General features: G+C 41.5%; 1 protein-coding gene across 6 annotated transcripts in view; it reads left to right on the forward strand.

The window, feature by feature from the left end:
* esrrb (estrogen-related receptor beta) overlaps positions 1-23724 on the forward strand; it is a 45682-nt gene that overhangs the window by 2532 nt on the left and 19426 nt on the right. For 2 of the 6 annotated variants that reach the window (XM_027274494.1, XM_019272339.2), the window contains exons 1-4: positions 1054-1348; positions 5170-5238; positions 14812-15221; positions 20794-20910. In XM_027274494.1, the coding sequence (XP_027130295.1) occupies positions 1299-1348; positions 5170-5238; positions 14812-15221; positions 20794-20910 (646 nt within the window). In that variant the 5' untranslated portion in view covers positions 1054-1298. 6 annotated transcript variants of the gene reach the window in all.

The raw sequence follows: 23724 nt of genomic DNA on the forward strand, positions 1-23724 counted from the left end.
TTTACTGTCCTTAGTGGTTTGAAAGCTATTGCTTTTTGAAAGTGAAGTGCTGCAGATGCACTCGACTGCTTGTTGGAGTTCCTATAGTGTGGCTTAGGCTAGTGTCAGATTTTACTTTATGGAGTGTTATATAACTGTACATTTTAATATCTTAAAAATGCACAGAGTGGATTACCACTAAGTTTTTTTTTTCGTGATAGTTAAGTTCTGAAATGCCAGCTGCTTGGTAAAGTCGTCTGTCGCTGTCGGGTGAATGCTTTGACTCTGTTTGATTGCAGTGCATATTAATGCAAGCATGCAAACAAGATGTAGAGAAAAAAATTGCAAATTCATAAACAAAATGTTAATACACATGTAAATGTTGCATTTTCTAAAAGTCAGTACAGAAATATTTAAATCAAGCTTTCTCAAATATTTCTTAAATATTCCACAAATGCAAGGTGCACACACTGATAACCCAAACTCTTACTTTTATTTATCATCTTCATTCATGCTTAGATTGGAGTTCTGACCATCCACATTTTCACAACTCTTTTTATTTAACCCAGACACAAACTTTGCTTGTTCACTGTTCTCCTGGCTGAATCTCTGTTGTTCATGTGATAGGTTGTTTTGTCTATGTGTGTGTGAGCCATGTGTGTGTGTGTGTGTGTGTGTTGTACTTCTGCATAGCGGAGTGTGCGAGCGAGTGAGCGTTTGGATCCCTCCTCCTCGGTGCTCCGCCGGCCCCTCTGTCGCTTTAAGTCCTGCCCCTCGGAGCCAGCCAACAGCAGCTGTTCCATATTCATCAAGCCCTTGAGTCTTAAAGAGCCCTATCCCGACCATGGAAAGAGTCATTCCTCTCACTCGCGCTCTCATGCTCTCTCCATCTTAGCGCTCATCCCGCTGCTGCCTGCGCTTCTCTCTCTCTCACTCACCCCCCTTTACCTCTCTTGTCTATCTGTCCCTCCCCCCTTCACTCTCTCACTCTCTCTCTCTCTCTGTCATACACACACACACATTCACTTACATACACTCAGACACTTTCTCTCTCTCTCTGGCTCCCTCTCTCCCACACATATATACATAAACACACACACACACACACACATACACAACACACATGCTCACGCACACACGCGCCCACTCAATCCATCAGAGTCCAACATACCTGTGCAGGCTGGGGGGAGCGGTGCTGGAGGGGGTTTTTCGGCAGCGTTGTCTCTGAGGGTGCTGTGCTATCATTTGGGGGAAGAAGCGGGTCTCAATTGTTTTCTCTTTCCTCTTCCTCTCATTCCTGGAATGCTAAAACTGGACTGATGGACATTTCAGAACTTTGTCTTCCAGACCCTCTCAGCTATCATAACCAGTAGGTGCACCTTGTTTCTTGATTTCCTTCTTTCACGTTTCCCTTTTAACTCCTCTGTTGTGATGCAGTTTTTATTTCTTCACTGTCTTTCTTTTCCCCTTTTTCCTCTCTTCTTTTTTTTTTTTTACCCTTGCTCTTTTAACAGTGTCTGCTCTAGTTTTGTTTCTTGAACCCTACAAGTCTAGGCAGTGAACTTTTTCTTGTTTTCTTTTCTTTCTTGTTAACAGTGATGTACTTTCCCTCTCACACCTACTCACACTCTTAAACATGCACTTTCTCTTGTTCATTGTTTTAAGGGCTCTTAAATCATATAGGACTTGACAGTGTAGAGCAACAGGGCAGGTGGAACTGTGTATGTGTGTAGATTTATTGTGTGAGCACATCATGTATGCCAGTCTTTATAAATTTCATTCAGAGCATGGCTGATTGATTAAGCTTAGCCTCTCTGCAAAGTGCGTATTTTTTTTTCCCCCCCTAAAGAATTTGGGGTACCTGTCCAGTTGGGTTAGGAGGTTGTTTGCTGATGGCTTTGTTCTTAGATCAGGCCGCCTAGGGAGAGTGAGAATAATATTTTAAGGAGATGAGATTAACGTGAATCCGTGGAATTGGAGGGGATAAATTACACACTGTAATATTTGTAGCCAGAGAAAGACGAATGAAAGGACCCTGTAACCTCAGTGAGCTGGCAGGTCTGTCCCAGCCAGCGGCACGCGAGGCAAGCTGCTGTCTCAACAGCTCCTGGCTGCTGGGACAGTCTGAGCTCACAATACCTACCACACTTTCACTTTGTAAATCCTTAGATAACTTACATGCATACAAAATAAACTTCTTAAGTTGTAAAGAATATTTATTTTTTGTTTTATTTTTTTTATTGGAAACAGTTTTATGGTACAATATTAATGTATTTACTTCCCACACGTCCATGTTAATGTATGAAAAACACAGACTGAAACGTTGGCCTCGTGTAAAGATTTGTTTTAATTTCTAGATAATTTTGATATCAATCTTTATTATATCACATATTATACAATGTTTTCAGATATTAATGGTAAAGTAGTATATTATAAAAATGTGGTGACCAATCTTACAGTTGACTGAGACATCAGTGCATTTAAACTTTCATGCATTTTTAATATTTTTTATTTTTATCTGTTTCTTTAAAAACATCCAGTTTAAATTGTGCATTCTTATCATTTGCCCAGATTGAGTTTTCTTGTAACTTTTCATATACTGAACGTTATTTAATTATATCATAATTCAGGAGTTTATTTAATTTGTTAGATTTAAAGAATTGCAAGCACTGAAAATTCTTAACAGAAAACACGTCAGTGTAAAGTTAGAGAGCTGAATCCTGTTAGTGTTTATTGCCTTACTCGACTTCTTTAGTCTGAGCTTTAATCACTGCAAATCCAAAAAGTAATTCTAGGAAACATATTAATATCTTAGACATACGTGCAATAATCTCCTTTGTTTTTCTACTAAAATGGATTTTTCAATTTCAGTTCTCTCTCAGATAGACCTTAACACAAAATTACTCAAACAACAGTAACAGAGAAGATATTTCTTTAACACATCAGGTATCATACCTTCAAGTGTATTTATTATATTTTTTTATTGTAGCATTCCATGAAGGTATTCATAAAATTTAAAGGCAAAACTGCTGTAATTGATGTTTAGTTTTTAAACAGATCTTTACACCACCCCACTACAAATGTGTATTTCAAAATGTTAATATTTGATTATCTTTAAGTCTGATGAGACGTTTTTCATTTTCAAATTATCTTTCTTATACTCTCAAACTCATCATTTACATTGCAACATGGAAAAACATTTCAATTATGTTTGTTTAAAATGTTTTCACTTGACTTTATTTGACTTTGTCTTCTTTTTGGTAATCTGGAAAAAAACAGAAATGTATTTTTAATTTTATTTTACACTCAAATGTCAGTGTATTAGATGTAAAAATATGAAGCTCCTAAATATGTACACACAAAATATGTTTCAGTAATATATTGCAAATGTTTATTTCTTGTTTTTTCCTTGATAACTTGTTGCAGCTACATTATTACAAATTGCAATGTTATTAGAGATTTAACGTTAGTGTGTACTGATTTGCAATGTGTGTATAATAAAAGAAAATACTGATTAATATTTAATGACACTCAACGCAAGAAAGCAGTTTTTGTTACACAAGAAAGCATTTTTGTGCCCCATGTCCATAATATATTCATGTGAATACATTTTAAATAACAGTGAAAAGTGTATTTGCCCTTTCAGAGCTGAGTTGTGTTTCATGTAAAAATAACTTCACCGACTTATTGTAAATTTGTTTAAAATTAGTTTTTATAGATGTAGTAGTTTTTTTTTCTCCCTCCTGAGCTTTACATCTGTCACAATAACATTTTTTTTCCTGGTTACATGTCCACCTACCAACAGTTAGTTATTTGTGAGATCTCACGTTGGCCTACGTGTGCTGCTCATTTTGGTTCAGCAGTGGCTCTCTGCTGCTGATTGTACAGCGGTATTTGCAACCCCTCACTGTGGGCAGGATGTGCCCGTGATGCTTGGGTGAGAGGATTAGTGGGACGTATGTGCTCCATGTAATTAGCACAGCACTGTTGTGGAATCACTGTAGTAATACACTCTATAGATTGACCCGAGGGCATCGCCACTGCCTGGGAATTAGATGGAAACAGTTTTGCCTTCAGAATAGAGAGGCACGTTCCTCTTGTGTCTTTGCACACTGGAGATATTTACAAATGTGGGTTTAGGGATGTTATTATCGCAGGTTATACTGAAAGTTTCATTCTCTGTGATGTGCATTTGCTCCAAATTGGCATTTCTATTGTTTGCAGCCCACTATACGACACAACCTGTTATTTACTCTTGCTTTGCATTTTACTTTTGACTTGTTTGAGTCCAAATATTCTCCTGACTTGCGCGGTGGGACGAGCCACTTACTGTATGAGTCTGACAGGCTTGTTGTTGATCTTGTGTTGCAGTAGCAGTTCGCGCCACTCAGAAGTCAGCCAATACTGAGCGTTGTCAGTGTGAGTTCCTCGGTGCTTGCTAGAAAACACACACAGTCTGAGCGGCAGTGAATTGAGATGTGACTTCTTTCTGCTTCTAAATGTTCCATCAACACCCTCGCTTTCCTTAAGCCCTGGCAGAGCCACTGCTATAAACTAACTAGTCTATCCAATTTCCCTTCATGAAATTAATGTATTTTTTAGAGAAACAGAAAGAAGTTAGCACACAATGATGAATTAGATTTCAATTTATTTGACTTCATTCCCAGCTTGCTGCATTAGAGCCTGCAAACACCCATCTGTAGCAGTCCGTCCGCCTGATTCTTATTAGGTTTCAGAAAACAAGGCGAGGGAATTGCATTAGTGTATCTTAAGTTAAAAGCTCTTTGCTCTTTGACCAAGTGTTTCATTGTTATTGGGTTAATCAGATTTTTGCTGTCTTCATGGAGATGCTATCGCAGGCTAGAGGCAGTGGTGGGTAACCAAAGCAGCCGTGCACAGACACTATCCAGATGGGATCAGCTTACGGTAATTTGGTTTCGGAATACATTACCAGAAGAGGCTTCTGGCCGAGAATGGCCACCCCGCTATGAGCCAGGAGCTGGTGGCCTCTGTAGCTGCAGCGTCCAGCCCCAGCTGACCGGCCAACCCACCTGTCCCACTCCCATACCCACCCTCCTCATCTCCCGGAGTTTTTAGGAGGTGTTGGGATATGTGCCTTTAAAAGAAAACCTAATGTTTTAAAATTCAGTTTGTCACCCAATTCTAAATACTTCTTCCTTGTACCAACAGGGCTTTGTTGTCCAATTCATTAGAGAGATTCCTGAGTCCACTGGCCACGCTGGAGCCCTCTCATTTCTGGTATCTAGTATCATTACCTTCACTGTAAATATGTCACTCAGCTCAGGCTGAGCGGGGGGGAGGGTGGAGCATGTTGTCCCTCTCCAGGCCAAATGGGGATGCAGAGTATATTGACACTCTGGATGTTCACTGTTCTGTAGCTTCAGAGGTATTCAGGTTCATACTTGTTAACGCTTAGGGTGGCTTTTAAGGAGCTGCCACATTAAACTCACCCATTCATTTGTAGTGGTGCTTTATCCCCAGGCTATTAATTGGGAAATTAAGAGTAACAAAAGCATATCCAGATTTGTTCTGTTCTGAAACCTGACCTCGTCTTTTTTTATATTTATTCATCTGGATTCCAGTGCACTCTGTTTAATAATGTGTATCTATATAAATCAGTGTAAAAATATTGTAAGTGAACTTTTTCTGTATAGTGTATTACATTGTATATGTCATATTATTGGTCAATTTAGGAAGCTGTTGCCATGTTATTATAACATGCTGTCTCTTGAGACCCCATCTGATGTTTGGCCTTTACACCTCTCACTGATTAGCTACCATGCCTCTTTGGCTATTTCACAACATCCACCCGCACAGAAGCCGCCAACCGTCACACACCGCATGCGTTCCTCCTGATTTCTCATCCATTGTAACCTTGGACACCTCCACCGCAGTGTGAGAATCTGTTTAAAAATAACCAGGTCCATTAGTCTAGAAGGATAATACTAGCCTACGTGGGCTCTCATGCCCTTGTGGCAAGCAGAGTGCTATCACTGACACGGTGCGTCAGCACTTCTTCCTGTTGCTCCAACATTGAAGGGCTCCTCCTCATTTGCACACACATGCACGCATGCATGTAGGCACGCACACACACCATTTAGATCACAGAAGTTGGGAAAAATAACTGAGTCATTAAAATAACTGTTAATATAGACACACTTGAAAAAATACTGAAAACAGGAGAGTGGTTAATTAGTTTGAAGTTTTCTGTGTTTGTTAAGTTTGCCATGTTTCATACGACGATTAGCATGTGTGTCCTCTGTGATATTAATGCTTCTTATAATGCTGCTGCTTTTCAGCTGATCCACCTTAAATGTAGTGGAGAGAAAATTCTAGGTCCACTAATTCACACTTGGTAAGAAAACGTGATGTAAGGTGGGTAACTATATGGGTGTTTATCAGTGAAGGCTATTGGTATTGAACGGCCAGTTGTTTGAAGGTTATGTTTCGGAGCAGTAATTGAAATGCAAAATAACATTAGGATCGATGCTTAGCTTTGTTTATTTATGAAATCAATATTGAAACCGTCCGTCACAGTTGCAGCTCTGATTCCCACTGACAGCTTCACCAAGTCTCCTCTGCATGGCCCGGTGAGCCTTGCATCCATTACAGCTTTTAGACACCAAGCACTTTTTTTTTTCTTTCTCATCAGTCTTTGGAAAGCTGTGATTAAATGTTAAAACACACAGGGCACGGCTTGATGACATGTTGAAAACTATTAAATTAAAAAGTTCAATGCAGTTTGCACACTACAGTAGCTATTTTGTTATGGGTGTGCTTTCCAGAGAGAGAGAGTGAGAGTGAGAGAGAGAGAGGGTACCACTATTGCTCCTCCCTGATTTGCCCAAGGGAAGTCAAGAGATGTGACCAACAAGCCATTAACATGGCACTGTGCAAAAAGCCAGACACCATAGACCTACTTTTTCTGTGCTGAACAGGAATTTCTATTGACGTATTTGTTTCTCTTGACCCAGGTCAAATATGCTCATATTACAAAAATGGCACACAAAAAAAACAACAGTAGTTTTTAAAAAAACATTTTGGCTTTTAAATTATGTTATAAGAGATTTAGAAGAGCAGGATGAATCGACAAACTTAACAATATAATTAATAAATATTTGGCAGTGTGAAATATAATACAAATATAGAAAATATAAATCATTTTCCAAAGGCCTGAAACACAGAATTAGCAATGCTCTTACAGTATATAACTCCTATAACATTAATGCACACCCTCACCCATTTCACTTTTTGGAAATATTATTTGAATTAATTATTTAAAAAAATAAACACAGTTTTCCTGTGCTGCTTTGACTTTGACAAATCTTTTCAGTGATCCGAGTAAAATAATATGTCCGTTACACAAAACGTTATATTGTAATTCGATCATTTGGTCTGATGAGTGACAGATCTGTTAGTGTAAAAGACTGTTTGATTCTCGTCTCCCTACAAATGATCAAATTATACAACTGTTTGTACTTGACTGTTGGTCACAAAACATGTGCACATTAAAATGCCTGCTTATGAGACCGCCCTTACAGCACTAAGTGCAATCGAATGGTCACACTGAGTGGCTGGCTGTTGAACCTGCCACTTTGAGAGTCCCTCCCTCCCAGTACGTCCGGTGACACCAGACGTGGGAATGTTGAAATGTATGTTTAGATTGCCCCCTGAAGGAGACACATTAATTCAGGAAATATCCCCAAAGTTTAATTATTCCTGAATGGTGTGGTGGTGGACACTACCGTATAAATCAGTTAGACCCACCCGCCTTTTTATTACCAGCACTATTTATGGGGAATGTGTGGCAGCTGGTTGAGATGAGCCTGTAAAAAGCTAGAGGCTATTGCTATGACTGTGTCTGCTGCTGTGGCAGACAGTCACAGCAGCAGTGGTTTGAGCAGTGTCAGTTCAGTTTAGAACAGTTTGAATCGTGTGCTACAAGCAACAATTTAAACGTGAGAAATCAATTTACATTTTTTGACATGATGATCATGTTTTATAATGCACGTTATTTTAATCTTCCCTATGTACCCGGATTACACACTGACTGTGAACCCGTACAAACATTTACACGTCTGATTGCGTCAAAATCATTCTGGACACCTGATAAACCTGCTAATTTTGGCCTGTTAATTCTGCCCTGTGTATGTGTGTGCATGTGTATTTGTCTGTTTATATTTGGCTCTTCTTATGAAGAGGACAATTTATGATGGCAGCAGGATGGGCTCTTTGTTTTAAACAGGTAGAGCCCCCCCACCCCACCCCACCCCCAAACAAGGACGGCCTATCACAGGAAGATTAATGAAGTAATTTCATGCATGACTCTATGCCTCCGTCCTCCTGTACGCACAGTCACTGTGTCTAAACCTGTGATTTACACTGGACTTGTGTTAAATAGCCTTAACCCTTTATAATAATATTTCTTTCTGTTTGTGATACACACACTGCAAAAAAAAAAGAAAAGAAAAAAAAAAGCATGCAACACAATCAAAAATATCCTTCATCTTTCTGATGAAATTAACCAGCATCTTGGATTTCATTTCTCTGACTGTTTGTGCCATAAATATCCTGACGGTGAACACATGACTTGCACTCATTTTACATTTTTTTTCTCAAGTTTCCATCATTCATATTTTATAATCCCCCCTCTTTATTTTACATAAGGAACCCTACTGAGAGTACGTGAGAGGTGTGCTGTGGTTGATATCTGGTGGCTTTCCACATAATTTATGGCAGTTAAACAAAAGCTTGACTTTTGTAGCATAACAGAAATTATATTAGTCTAGACAGGTCAGTTATTTGGGAGCATTTTACCAAGTTTCTTTTTGTTTAGTTTTTTTATAGGAGTGTTTAAATTCTGGTCTTTTCCTCTGACTTTATTGTTTCACTATATTATCATATTACACATGTAAATTCAAATAAATGACTGAGAATCACAGGGTGACTCATGACATACTGTCATGATACGCTGATGATGGCTTGTTGATGCAAGCAAATCTGTGCTAAATAATATCTTGCGAAACATTTATTTACGACTCATGACAGCATCTGTGTAACTGAGAAGGAAACCATGCAGTTCCGCTAAATGTCAGCTCTTCAAAAAGCAGAAATCAAACATATAGTGTATTTATTTCCGTGTATTAGAGTTGTGTAGCTAAAACATGATGAATAAATGTGTCTTTTTAGTAACGCTTTCACATGTTCCGTCATTCAAAAGAGAAAAACAATTCTATGCCTCTAGTAACTATGTCTCAGTATTTCAGGAGAGTGTATTGTGATATTGGCGCCAGTGTATCAGTAACGTATCACACAACACCAGGTTGTGTCTGATGTCATTAACCACACCAGTCTTCTTGTGGCGAGCTTTGGAGGGGACTTTTAATATATAAAACATTGTTTTTTAAGGGTGCCAGCAGGGGACCTTTTCTAGAGAATTACTTTTTCTAGTTATTATGAGCCATTGTAATTTTATGTTGTTAAATTACACCATGGCCATGGCACATAATGGAGGTAATAGAAACTAATCTTTTCTAATGAAAAGGCAGAATTAGAAATTTGATCCCAAATGTACTGCATGGCAGACTAGACTTATCACTGAAATTCTTTTTTACATACAGTATGGTGAGCTGTCCAAATCTGCAGGGAGCTTCCCCAAGTGGGTTCACATGGACGATGGTTAACTCTTCACTCTCCACAGTAGGAGGAAGTTTAGACAAGCGACAACTCTCTCACATCCCCCACTGACAGTAGCTCTATCATTAGCCATTTGCGTCTCTCAACATCCTGAACTCAGCCCCTTATAAGAACTAGATCTGCCCAGTGCGGCCCAGACAGTTTACGTCAGACAAACGGCAGTGCCTGTATCACAAGAGGCCCTCTCTTTCCTGCCAGCAGCATCTCTAGAACAGGAAGGAGCAAGAAGGGGGATCAATAGATGTGATCTGCTTCTTGGCCAGCGCTATCTTGTGGTGCCGCTGGAGCATGGGGCTCATGTTGTCGTAGTGGAGTGAGCTCATGGCTTTATAAAGACTACAGTGACATCGCTGTGGAGCGGCTAAATATAATCCTCTTCTGGAGACTGAAAAACTTAATTGCCCAGGCCACAGAGCAGCACAGTCCCCCCAGTGGTAACCCTGCACGAGCCCCTATCCTACGGACTATTGATCCGGGGCCCTCGCTTTCCACTGGTACGATAAACACAGCTCTCTCTCTGTCCCTTCTCTCCCTTCCCCTCATGTATCGCTTACTTTGTCTTTTCCTGTTTTTCTGTCTTCTCGACTTCCCTTTTGTTTGCCTCCATAGATCTGCACATCATAAATCTTTGTCAGCTTCTCCTGAGTGTCTGGCATATCCGATAATAAAGTGGCCCCTCCCCTCCCTTCAGGTCCACCCCCTCTGCTTCCTCCTCTCTCTGCCAGAACAGGACTAATGAATGAGAAACTCCAAAATTAGGGGCCTCTCCCTCATAGATTAGAATAGGTCCCTATGGAGTGCCGGGCTTGCCTCCAACCAAACCACAGCCGTCAACCAACCCCCCCCACCCCCCCCCCCGCCGTATTTCCATCTTTCATATTCTGTCTGCAACGCAAACACACACTCAGACCTATGAGCACTTAAGCACAGACACACATGCGCATCGCCCCAAGAGTCTTTTGGCCCCTTATTCCCCTGATGGTCATTAACCTGGAGCCAGTTAGACAGGAAGGCATCCTCCATATTTCAACTAACTGTGTTTTGGAATCTCCATTCCCCTCCTTTCTCCCAAAGGGCCTCCCCAACCCCTCCCTGAGCCCCAGTCCTTTTTCATTTACATTTTCCCCTGCGAGAACACACACCGAGCACCCTAGGTGGCATACACATTACGCCATGTATTGCTGCGATTTTAGTGGGGCTCCGCAGAATTTCAGCGTGGCGTTCACTCTCCCAAAAAATGAATCCCAGGCTGTGTGTTGGAGCGGTAAGAGGTGGCAGTGGCCCCTGGAGGAGAGGTCAGCGTGGCAGCTGCCAGTGGGTTCTGGCTGTGGCGGGAGGCTGAGCTGGGCTGAGAGGAGGTCTGTCAGGAGCTAATTGAGTTCGTCCTACCAGCGCTGACTCTGGGGCCAGTGGCTTATCAGGCCACATCGCCTGGGGCCCTCCAGACAGATCTGCCCCTACCGGGGCATCTGATATCACCATCACCCTGCCTGCAGATGTCAACCCCCACCTCCACCACCCACCCCTTCCCCTCCACTTACCCAGTCTGATCAGGTAGCAAGGATGTGACACCAGGGATGAGGGTAGCAAATGTTAGAAAATTGTGTTTTTGGCATCTGGTGGCCTTGAGAGCGAAAAGGACATTAAGCATTTACTCACTGTTTGAGCTGAGCGTCTAGCACGGCTTTGTGCTTGTGATTTACACATGAAACACGAAGAGAGCTGTAGTCACCCAGAGAACAGAGGAGGATGTCACTATCCTCCTGAAGTGAGCAGGAAGCTCTCAGCAGGAATACTTACAAATTGACTCAATTAGATCCTGAATGTACTGCGTTCTTACGACAGTGTCATCCGATGTTCAGAGTTTCGCTTGCAGGCGAGGGGAAGCGTCGAGACGTTAGAGAGCGAGCACTCCTCGGTTCTCCTCTCGGAAGTGGAGGAACAGCGAGTGCGAGACGAGCTGCCAGATCATTAGGCCAGCTAATCCTGGTCACAGCAGCACCAGTGGAATGATATTAGGGATCTGAAATGCTGTTAGGGGGGCCAGGTGGAATCAGATTAAAACCAAACTGCGCAGTGTGCGTTTGCGGGCCCATAACCCACTACTCAGCATGAATTTTGATCGGTACAAAGGGAACAAAAGGAGGGAGAACAGAGAGAGAAAAAGAGAGAGGGAGAGATACTGTATCTTAGACGAGCACTGCTCCTTTGGGCAGCCAGGCAGCAGAATTTGAAATGCTCTTACCTTGAGGAAGGAAGGAAGACAGGACTATAGATTTTATAACATCAAGCCTCAGTTAGTTCAGCAGACCCTTTCCTGTCTGCTCTCTGTGTAGCATACAAGCTAATTAGCACCTGCCCCACATATTGAATTATTTATTACAACTATTGCTGCTGTCAAACTATTTAATGTTCATAATTCATTTTCCCATACAATGGTATTTATAGATTTAAATTGGACCTGTCCCATTAGAGATTACTAATATTTATAGAAATATTTTAGACTGTTTGATTAATACGCCAGGTTCAAGTGGTTAGTATTCCCTCAGTATCATTAATCAATATATGCAGGCTTGTTAAAAACATAAGCATAGCAGTGGTATAATGTGTCATAGCAGAATGAGTTAAGGGTATTCTAGCCAGCACATTTATTATAAATGACCACATTGAGCTGGAGGGGAAACAGTTAAGACACTTATGCAATTATGCTAAGTGTCACCCTGAAGATGGCCTTTGAACCAGGGTTAAGCTTACTCTGAATTTGTGAAATAAAAGCTAAATGGAGTCATCTTGTGCTCCTGCGTTTTAATATATAGCCTTTAATAAGCCAAGTGCAGGTGCCCTATCACACAGGTGCACATATCCATCTGAAACAGAGAACATAAAGCAGATGAACACAGAGCCGTGCATTAATTTATGGGGATGCAATCTGCATTCATTATCAAGAGCGGCAAGTTCTATTTTAGAAAGGCATGAAATGGATTCACTTTTTCAATTTCTGTCTGCAAGGACGTTTAAGAGTACAAGTGGATCATTTTTTAAACAGCAAATCTGAATAACCACCCACAATGCACAGTACCGGCAGTATTAAATGTAATTTTTTGCACTGTTTAAATTAGAAATACAAGAAATACTGTAATTTAGACGGCATATTCTCTATCACAGTCGTAGTTGTGTATCAGTTGTGCATAGCGAAGGCTTTATATTGCAAGAAGAATTCCAGGAGTGCTCAGGCAAAAGGCTTATTTCACAAGGTCAACGGTTTTAACAGGGGGCATTTTTTATTATTTATTTTAGCAGTTAACCTTTTTGTGAATTTCCAGAAGTGGTAGGCACCTGGAGCTCCGATGAATATACATGACAGCAGGGAGGGAAACCTGGGAATGAGATTTAATTTGACATGCTGACCCCCATCTCCACGGGCCCAGGAAGCCAGGGTGAGAAAATCAGGTTGACCTACTGACCCCTGGGCCTGAACTCCTCCGTAACCCACCCTCACAATTAAATCAGCCCGAGAGAGCAAGAGGCAGTCCGGCCGGCCGATAGGGGACACAGTGGAGGCCTCTCGTTTCCTGTTTCCTCTGAAGCACCCCGAGACAGACAGCAGTGATCGTCCAATCAGGCAGATACAGCCCAGTAGGGAACACCCCCCTCTCCCTGTGCTGATGGTAAACTGACATGTCAAATATGTAAACATTACCATTAGTTGGCAATATGCTAATGGAACTAATGTGCTAAGGCACAACTTGGGCTGTCGAGCTGCCACTCACAAGGAGCCCCTGTGTCTGAATTTGCATAAGCCATGCAAGGCTCAATTTTGTTAATGCAGGCAAGTGCAGGTGACCTTTCACCCCTTCCATGGTACCTAATGCAAAGGGGTGTGTGTGTATGTAAGTGTGTGACCTCGCCTTGACCCTAAGAGGTCACTGTGTCTACAATGCATCCCCAATACATTGAGTTATCCATCTCCTCGACCAGACCACTTCTTTAGTTCACTGTATTTTCTGGAGCAAAATAGTGAGTTTAAGTTTTTTTTTCCCACCGTTTTTCTCCCCATGCAATTTCAAGTTAAAGGTTATAGAGCAGGACTGAAATAGATTTTATCACCAAGGAAGGCTTCAGAGTGCATTTTGTGGCCACAGCCAAAAGGCTGCACTTTAGTCTGCACACGTTACCGCATCATATTGCATGTAGTCCAAAATACAGTTATTAGTCAGACAGTGAAAAAGTCAATATCTTGCCATCATGTTTCCTTTTGGTTGACTGCTGACTCGAGGAGACAAGCCAAGGTCCACTCTACTCTCTAAACTATGGAGATGCTCCTGACTTGATGTGCTGTGTTTGTGCGCACTTGTGTGTTAAGTTATTTGAGTGCTCTCTCCCTCTCTCTATCCCTATCCGTCTCCCTCTTTTACTTTCTTCTTGTCTGTTGTGTGTTTGTATTGGTTTGGCACGTGTGCAGCAGTGTGTGGATGTGCGTGTTGTAGTTGTGTGTATTTGTACACGGAAGCGCTTTCATGTGTGCGTGGCCAATGAACCACTTAAGATGGCCTCTGATTCACTGGTATCTGGGCAAGGTTAGGACACATTGTGGTATAGAGAACATAAAATTGGAAAGACGTACCAACCACAGACACAGCAAAAGTAGATATACAATACATTTAAATGTTTGGCTGATTAATTCTGACTGTTTGACCACAACAAACATACCTAATGTCTCATCTCCTATTGTTTCTGCCTCTTGTTGTCTTTATGTAGAAATGTATTTTTCAATTTATCTTCTCTAGAAGCGCATTTGAACTGTGTAGTCTAATACAAGGCTTATCTTTCAGCAATTAAATTACTGTGTATTCATTAACTCCATAAAGTTTACCATGTCTAGTTAAATGAAACAAACAATTGTCTTGTAATCAGCATGAATTTGCCACACAATCATATGTTGTACTTAATATCAATCAAGTATTTTGGTGTTTAGCCATTATCTCACTCAACTGGTTGATGACATTAATTTCTACTCTCTGAAGACCTCTGCTAATCATCTTCCTCTTCTCCTCCTCCCTTTCCCATCACCCCTCTCCCCAAATCCCCAACTCTCTTACCTCATACTTCCCCCAGGCTGCTGAATAGAATGGCCGCTGATGACCGGCACCTACCCTCCAGTTGTGGGTCCTACATCAAGACGGAGCCATCCAGTCCTTCCTCGGTCATCGACACGGTCAGCCACCACAGCCCAAGCGGCAACTCAGATGCCAGCGGTGGCTATGTCAGCGCCATGAATAGCCACTCCAACGGTCTGGACTCTCCACCTATGTTCACCCCCAGCGGGCTTGGAGCCGGCACCTGCCGCAAGCGCTATGACGACTGCTCCAGCACCATCATGGAGGACTCGTCCATAAAGTGCGAATACATGTTGAACTCCCTCCCCAAGAGGCTGTGCCTGGTCTGTGGAGATATAGCCTCGGGGTATCACTATGGGGTGGCCTCTTGTGAGGCCTGCAAAGCCTTTTTTAAAAGGACAATACAAGGTATTTTTTCTCCTCTCACCTCCTCCCCCGACAAACACTCAATACTTACTTCATCCCATGACGCCGCATCACCAGACATAAAAACACCCTCCATACAAGATACCTTTGGCCTCATAACAACACTGACATACTCACATACTCAGCCCATGCGATTTACTATGTAAAAAAAAATCCACTGGAGTGTGAAAGATGTTTCTCTCCCTCCTGAGACCAGCAACCTCCATAGAAATAATCTTTGCTTTTGATATCATCACAGTGTTACCACTATAGGATAAAAAATGCAGTTATTTACTGATCATGAAATAACTGTGCAATTTTAAAATGTTGATTTTCAAAAAAAAAAATAGAAATCAGAAGAAAATTTTGACGGGACAGATCAATAGTGCAGGTATGATTACATCATCTGTCATGGTTGATGGTGTATGGTGGACATGACATCATCACTCAGGGGTCAGATCTGGTGGAGTTGAGGGGCTGTTTGCCCAGATGCCTTGGGGGGCTCAGAGAACGTGGTCTATTATTCCTGTCCTGTTTTGTGTTTGTGTGTGTGTGCGTGCCAGGGTACTAGGGTGCTACTGGCTATCTGCAAGGCATGATGTATCACAGCTTTTCATTAGAGAGGCAATGAAAGGCCCCCCACTGTGAAACTGTGCGCTCCGCTCCAGATTAATCAGGAAGACGGAGATATTGTTGAGCCTGGAAAAAAAAAAGAATCTGCACAACAGGCACAGCTGCCCAGGTCTAAGCTCTGTCGGCTTAGCAGTGCAATAAATGCAGTGGAAAAACGAGATAAAATGGGCAAAATGAGCCAAAGGGTTGGAGTGAAATGAGATGAATAAGAGTGGGAGAAAAACAAGAATTTGACATTTAAACTAAATGAGTCTGACATCTTTTATCCATTGCTTTGAGTACATTTTCATCAACAAATGATTGCAGGCATTATATGGAGAGCAGGCTGTCTGTCTGGATGATAGGTGTTGATTTTGGACCTTACAGCCCTATCAGCTTTAGACAGTCTATGTACCTTTTGCAGGCAAACAAAAGCATTAGGCCAAATCCTCTTGTTTACCCATGCTGCCATCAGCAATCCCGTCTATTGACAAAAGATGAACATTTTCTCTCAAGTAACATAACTGGGCTTTTGTCCCCTCACTAAAAGTACACTGACGGCAACACAATGAAACAGAAAAGAGGCATCAGAGAAGAAAGAGATGTCTTAAGTGGAGCAATGGCCCAAACAATTAAGAGAAAGGTACATGGAAAAAAAAATGAAAGCCCCTCTTCCCCCCCCCTCACTTTGCATTGTCGATTTGAAATCCCTCTCTTTCTCTTCTTGGAGGGCTGCCTGTAATGGAGCTAATCTGCCGTCGTTTGTCCGAGCCACAGGAGTTTTGTCAATAACAATCAGCGTTTGGAAAGTGTAATTAAGGCCGAGGCTTTTCATTAGGAAGAAGGGAGGGGGCCGTCTCCAGGGACAGGCATGCCAATTAGAAACTCAGGCACGCGTCGCCGGGTAATTTCAGGGAAAGGAGGGGAAAAAAACCCAGGACTTCTTTAGATTGGAGAGGGACCCTGCTGCTCTTTCAGAGGAGAGGAGGAGAGGCTTAATGGCATAATAATCAGACAGGGGTCCCAGGCAGAGAAGGCAGGAGGACGCGGGGACTTTTTGGGGGAGGTGAAATCCTTCCGAAATGATAGAAGAAACACATGCAGGATTGCTGGAGGAAAATGGAGGCAGTAAATAGCAGGATGTAGAGCCCTTGAAAGAACGAGAGGGTGCCGTTGATGAGAACTGATTAATTAAAGGAATAACGAGGCAGTCAAGGGTGGAGTGTGAGACGGCCCTCTCTAATGAGAGGAAAACAAAGGAGCTGTCTTTTCCAGCCCTTTATCACATTGTTCTATAGCACTTAGGGCAAACAACACGCTAAGTTAATGTTAACCATGTACATGACAGTTTCTTTATCACCTTGTGCTCACCTTGTGTAAGTCTGTGTATTTTCTGGTGATAGAGCAGCTAAGTCTTGATAGAAAACTTGTAATTCATTTAAAAATATATTACAATATACTCTTTCAATCTAGTTGCATTTAAAACATTTATTCACTGTGTAATATACTTTCTATGTTTCACTTCCCACCCTGGCCTCCACTTCTTCAGCTCATGCCCTTACCTTTTCAACAAAAGCGGATGGAAAATTCATCTTCTGTCACCTGTTCATCCAATGAAAAGCCCCTTGAACTCTTACGCGGAGATAGTTACATTAGTCAAGGCCGGGCCCAAATTAATGTCAACCTGGATCTCCATCCATCCCAGAAATACCCCTGTTCTCATTGCTCTCTAATCATACCTCCATTCCTGCACCTCACGTGCCCCACCAATCAAAAACATAAATCTCTTATTGAACCGTGTTTTCTTCCCATTTTGAACCCAAGTGTAAAATTGCTTGAAAACCAACTGAACTCAGTGGCCCTCTTTTATATGAAGTAATAGACCTTGACAGTAAGCCTGTAAAAGTCAGTTTAGATTTTGATGAGAAATACCTGCCATTTTACTGTAATTTACTTACAAGACCTGACTTTCCCCTCTGTGCCCTGGCATGGGTCCTGAAAAGCCATAAAATAGATTGAGACAGATACTTATCAAGCGAAGAAGGAGGGAAATCTTTTTCTTCTCCCTTCACTCTGTAATGTTATTGGTAACCATACCATAACCTCTCTAAAGACAGATAAACCCGAGCATGGCCCTCGGGTTAAAGGGGTTTCCGCCAGTATGCTTCATTTCTGAAAGTGAAACTGGCCATAGCCTGGATTTCCAGGCATCATCTCTGAATGACAAGGTTACTGTAAAACATTTATTAGGTGAGCCCCTTTTAAAGACAATGTTTCAATCTAAATGTAACTCGAAATTTCCATTTAAATTAAGTTAAATACATATATCTGTTTTCTTTTACTCACTTATCTTGTTCAGAGTCACAAAGTCAGTTAAATCCAGTTCATTTCAGTTTATTTCACATCAGACAGTTTAGTTACATTCAGGTGATCATAGTTTATTCAACCCTCGAGGGGAAAGTTGACATAAATGAAATAAGAAACGACTAAAAGACTGCCACAAACAATGTCATTCATAAACATAAAGACGCAACGACGCAATAGAAATAAAAATAATGAGGACACCCTGTAGTAATAATACCTATTCTGTTCAAAGTAAAACGTTAAATGCATAAGATATAAATATATATTATTACATTTGTATTAATGAACTGTCCAATTAACCATATAAATTACAGTTATATTTTACTATAAATTATTACACTTTTGTTTGTTTATTTACATTTGGAACGTGCCTTTCATTTTAAAATTTCTTGGATAATTTTCTAGATTACTTAAGAGGTGGTAGGCATGTTTTTTCAGTAGGTCCTACTTTATGTACACGGACACTGAAGCCGTCCCTCTCCTAAATATAAACCAAACGTAGAGATGAAAAATTAGTTAATCCACCCTTCTCTCTGCAATGAGCTACGAGAAGCCCCCTTTGACAGAACATCAGACGCACAGAGAGGACTTGACAGGACAGGTGGACCGAGCAGTGTGTGAGCATATGTTTGTTTTAGGTTCTGGAGTGTGTGATATCAAAGGGCTAACTCTCTTAGTTAGCCACCAGGTGCGGTTTATGCACATGTCATGGCACCCCTGAGAAGGGGAAGGGCGGGGAGGAGGAAAGAAAAGTACCGCCATAAACAAAGCGTCCTCAGGGAAACACAGGGGCAACTGTGCTGTGCGAGGAAACCTGCAACACAGCACGTATATTTGCTTTGTTTTTGAATAGTGAATAAAGTGAGAATATTCCACCAGATTTGTAATCAAAAACATGTTTGTTTTTTCAATGTATTTAGTACTTTACATCCCAGAAAATTGCTGATTGGTTAGTGTATAATGGGAACGCAAACCAAAAAGACCTCCATGAATTGATTTCAGCACAGGGTGGCACTGATTGCCTCCCCCCAGCATATGGGAAATGGATAGGATTATTATGGTCTGGTTCTGCTATGACAACAGAGAAAACAGACTGCGAAAAAGACAATCAGAGCTCATCAGCCGCTTCCCTCACACCTTTATTTACCCCAATCCCAAAGAGATGAAGAGAATTAGCATAATGATTTCTAACCCAGATATAAGGCCGAATTTCTAATTATTTATAACATCTTGGGACCCTCCACTTGATCTGTCCAATAATGTTAACATAATTGCATAAGTTGTCAAAGGATGTTGGAGGGCTAGTGGAGGAACGCCAATGGAATATTACACAGCTTTCTGTCTCTCTGTACAGAAATATGAAGCGAGGGTCAGAGCTGTGGAGCAGCTACACGATGTTGGCATGCAATCCTAATGTGTTTGTGTGTTTTGTCCATCAGTAAAAAAAAAAGCTTCATCTGTTAAAGGGCTTCTTGTACAGTATGTGTGTATTTACTAGATTCAACAGAAAGCATATTTACTGACATATTATTTACTTACATGTATTTTAGTGGATTATAGAAAATGCTGAGGTAATTCTAATGATTAAATTAGATTTTACTACTCAACAATTTATTTCACTTTACCGACAAAGACATAAACCCTAGGTTAAAAGAAAAGTTTAAAAAAAATACCAATGTCAAAAGCTTTAAAGCCGAAAGCCCATTCAAAATGAAGATGATTCAAATTCCTAGACCATTATATTGAAACCCTTTATTGAAAACCCCTGAATACAGTAAAATGTAGGGAATCAGACAGAAGCGGAGGAATTGCCTCACATATCCTGCCCTTTCTTTTGCTAATGCTAGAGTAGAGCAGAACCGGCTCTTTTATTGTGTAGCAATGAAACTCTTTTTCATTGCTCCGTCCTGGAATCAGACGCTGCAGTTGAATAATACATAAGGCCTCTTGCCTGTACACTATGTAAATAGTCAACAATGGCAACAGTGGTAACAACAGGTTTGGGTCTGCAGGAGTATTATGTAAAGTGGTCAGGGGCAGCATGTCTGGCTCTCTAGCCTGCTATTGAGGCAGTGGCAGACCCCTCTGAGTGCAGAGGGACATGGCCTGCGCCCGGGGCCCGGAGGGGACACGCGCAGAATTAATGAGGCCAATTTAGTGTTGGACCAGGGTGGCATCTACTGATGGGTCCTCAAGGACTAATGTAGCTTTACCTCCACCCCCCACCCTTTACCTCATACCCTAGCTCAGCTTCTCCTCCTGCCATGGCCCTCACTGCTTGGACGGTCCTGTAATCGCTGGAGAACACCTGAACTACCTGCACACTGCAAAAATGGATTCTGTAGGAACATGGTACATGCCTGCCTTGGAATGATGAAAATGAAAAGATGATTTATTATAGACCATCTGATAGCACAGAGAATACACACTACATCAATAGCAGCGCCAAATTATTTACCATTAGGTTCTCTTTAGTGCCTGCTGAAATGCTTCCGCCTCATGTTATACCCAATATTTATTTTCATAAACCTTTTGTATTAAATGATAATTCATTCATCAGTGATCATCAATCATCTGATTGTATTCTTCTTCTCCTCAGGTAACATAGAATACAGCTGTCCCGCCACAAATGAGTGTGAGATCACAAAACGGAGACGCAAATCATGTCAGGCTTGTCGCTTCATGAAATGCCTCAAAGTGGGGATGCTCAAAGAAGGTAAGAAGAGTAAGAACATTTTTTTATTATTCTACACACACAGATACACATACTGTACGTATTTTGATTTTTAACTTTCATAAACATTCACAAGTAAAGACTGCGAAATTGATCAGATAAAGGAGCTGCAAGTGGAATATCACATTACACACAAGATATTTACACGATAGTTGTTACGCTAAGTCCTAGACTTCATCAGCAACGAGTCCCACAGTATTTCTCTTCTAAAAGCCCAGAGTAAGAGATGCATACAATACAAGTGGTTGGCTTAGACAACAGTTCCCAGCCCCCTTGTCCTCCCCCTAGATACATAGCAGTAAATAATGTGCAGTTGAGCTGGGGACAGAAATATGCTGAATAGGTTGATCCTGCCGTCTGAGTAATAGAAATGTAACAGTATTCCGCCTGGAAAGGCTCAGGCCGGGTCCCTGAGCACACACTCGGCACAGTCTCAGCTCTCCTCGGCATATTGATCCACTAAATGTTTTCCGAACATCTCAGCTCTCTTCCTGTGGATGGTTTTTTTAAAGTCACACCAGCAGGGAATTCAGTGACAATTAAACATGCTTCCGATGGATTTGTCTGGCCGGGTTTCTCCCCCACCCCCCTCTCTCTCTCTATCACCACTGACTGAGCCCACTCTGAGGGTTGGCTGCTCTTCCGGGGGAGACACCTATCCTTTCTCTGTTACCCCATTGCATTAGTGGATGCATTCTCACTGGCCTCTCTTTTTCTCACTTGTTGGTTGCTCTAAAAAGGCCACACAAAATTAATAATGAAAGATGCGTGGCTTGGGGAGTAGCTCAGGGACTCTGTAAGGAAACGTGTTTTCCTCAAGTGTTGATGAGTATGGGTCAGGTAGCACTTGTGTTGTGTAAAGTATTATTGTCCCTTATGGTTATACAGCAGTATAAATACACTATAAATGACTTCTTAGAGCACCATTGCTGTTCTGTTTCTAAGTAGAGGTCTTTGTTACATTTTATTCCCCCTTCCCTCTTTACTCACAATATATTCAATAAAAAATATCTTTAAAAAATCTTCCACTTCTAAGTTCTCTATCGAACTCTGTGCAGTATATACAGTACATATATCCTGCCATTATTCCTCCCATTATTCGTTGGAGAGTGGGATTTATGGATGCATATATATCCAGTCGCCACTTGAAGCCAGAGCCATAGCCCGTATGGATCTCCACACAGTAACAGAATCCCCTGGACTGCATGCAGCCAGATAAAGCCTCAGTGCCAGAAAGACAGAGTAATCGCATTACTATCTGATGAAAAATTTATGCCAATATATCATCTTGGAGAATAAAAGACTACAAAAATATGTAGCCGTGGCTATAAATGAATGACCAGTGTCAGGTCAGAGTAAAAAGAGTGTAAAACTCAAATATGCAGACTTCGGCTAAGCCTGAGATACTAATGCATACTTCTGTGTATTCAGCACATTCCCAGAATAAGAATGACCCTCTTCTTTTACTTAGCGGCTGTCATCATCACACTGCAACTATTGTCACAGACGTATTGAAATCTTGCGCAGGTGTTGTCGTAGATCCCTCTCAAATAACTGGTTTCGGTCACAATAAACATTAATAAACACATTTGCCATGATTAACAGAGACGTGAAGTGCATTTTGTGTAAGCTCTGCCTTGAGGCCCAGCACTTTAAAGTGTCACCAAAATGAAATGGAAAGAGAGACATGTGGTCTGTGTCCACTGTAAGCTCCATGAAGCCACCGGCTCAACGCAATGCTCGGGCCCAGGGTGTGGAGATGGCCACCACTCATGTGACTGAGGTTACCACTTACTTTCATTACTGCAGAAAGGTCACATTGTGTCTCAATGGAAACTCACCTAATTATAACTTTACAGCTCCTACAAAGTACAGTGCTGCCCCCCAATGAAACAGAAGATTAAATCCACCACTGTCTCTGAAAGAATAACAATATTAGACATCCTTTGAGTAAATTAAGCTTAGATGTTTATACTCACAGTAGTAAAATTTATAGGATATCAGTATCTACTGAGCAAGCACAAAAGCTACAATCAGACCAATCATATCTGAGCGTGGTAAGGCATAATGAAAATGGTCTTTGAAGATCAGCAGTCCGATTACAGTAGACCTACCTAAACCCCGTGTTGAGTCGCTGTACTTTCCCTTGACTGTATAAAGGAGGAAGTGATCAATAGAAGAATCAAATGTCAGGGGCAACAGGTTTTTCCTCTGATCAATGAAAACGGATCAGAGCTTAGAGCAGGAGAGAAGACAAGATACTATTGAGAGATTACATTGACATCATTCAGTAGCAGTTGCTCTCTGCACAGACTTCCTCACTCTCTAACACACAGATTCTTCCACATACACACCAGTGCAGAAAACCCCTTTATTCTGTGATGTTACATTTAATTTTATTTTTATCTACACATTTGCAACGCCGACCAAAGACAATAGGTGTTTTGTTCCGTGGTCGTCACTGTGTATACGTGCTGTGTGCGAAGGTAGAAAGTATCCTGTCTTATTGTGAGAGAACACTGTGACAGTCATGAACATTTGCTGAACAAAGGAGCAAAGTGTGTCTGTGTTGATATACAATACACCTCACATTGTGCAGCAGACTGGCATGCAGAGAACAACCACATCCCACAATAGCCCCATCATAGTCACATACAGAACATACACACAAACCACATTCAACTCAACTGTACAGTCCGTGAAATACTAGACATGTAAATGTCCACATGCCTTGCTGGACAACAAATACAGCTTTCAAGACACAGTAATGACAGGAGTAATAATAAAGCTTTTGCT

The sequence above is a fragment of the Larimichthys crocea genome, chromosome XXIV (assembly GCF_000972845.2).
Source record: "Larimichthys crocea isolate SSNF chromosome XXIV, L_crocea_2.0, whole genome shotgun sequence".
NCBI lineage: Eukaryota > Metazoa > Chordata > Actinopteri > Sciaenidae > Larimichthys > Larimichthys crocea.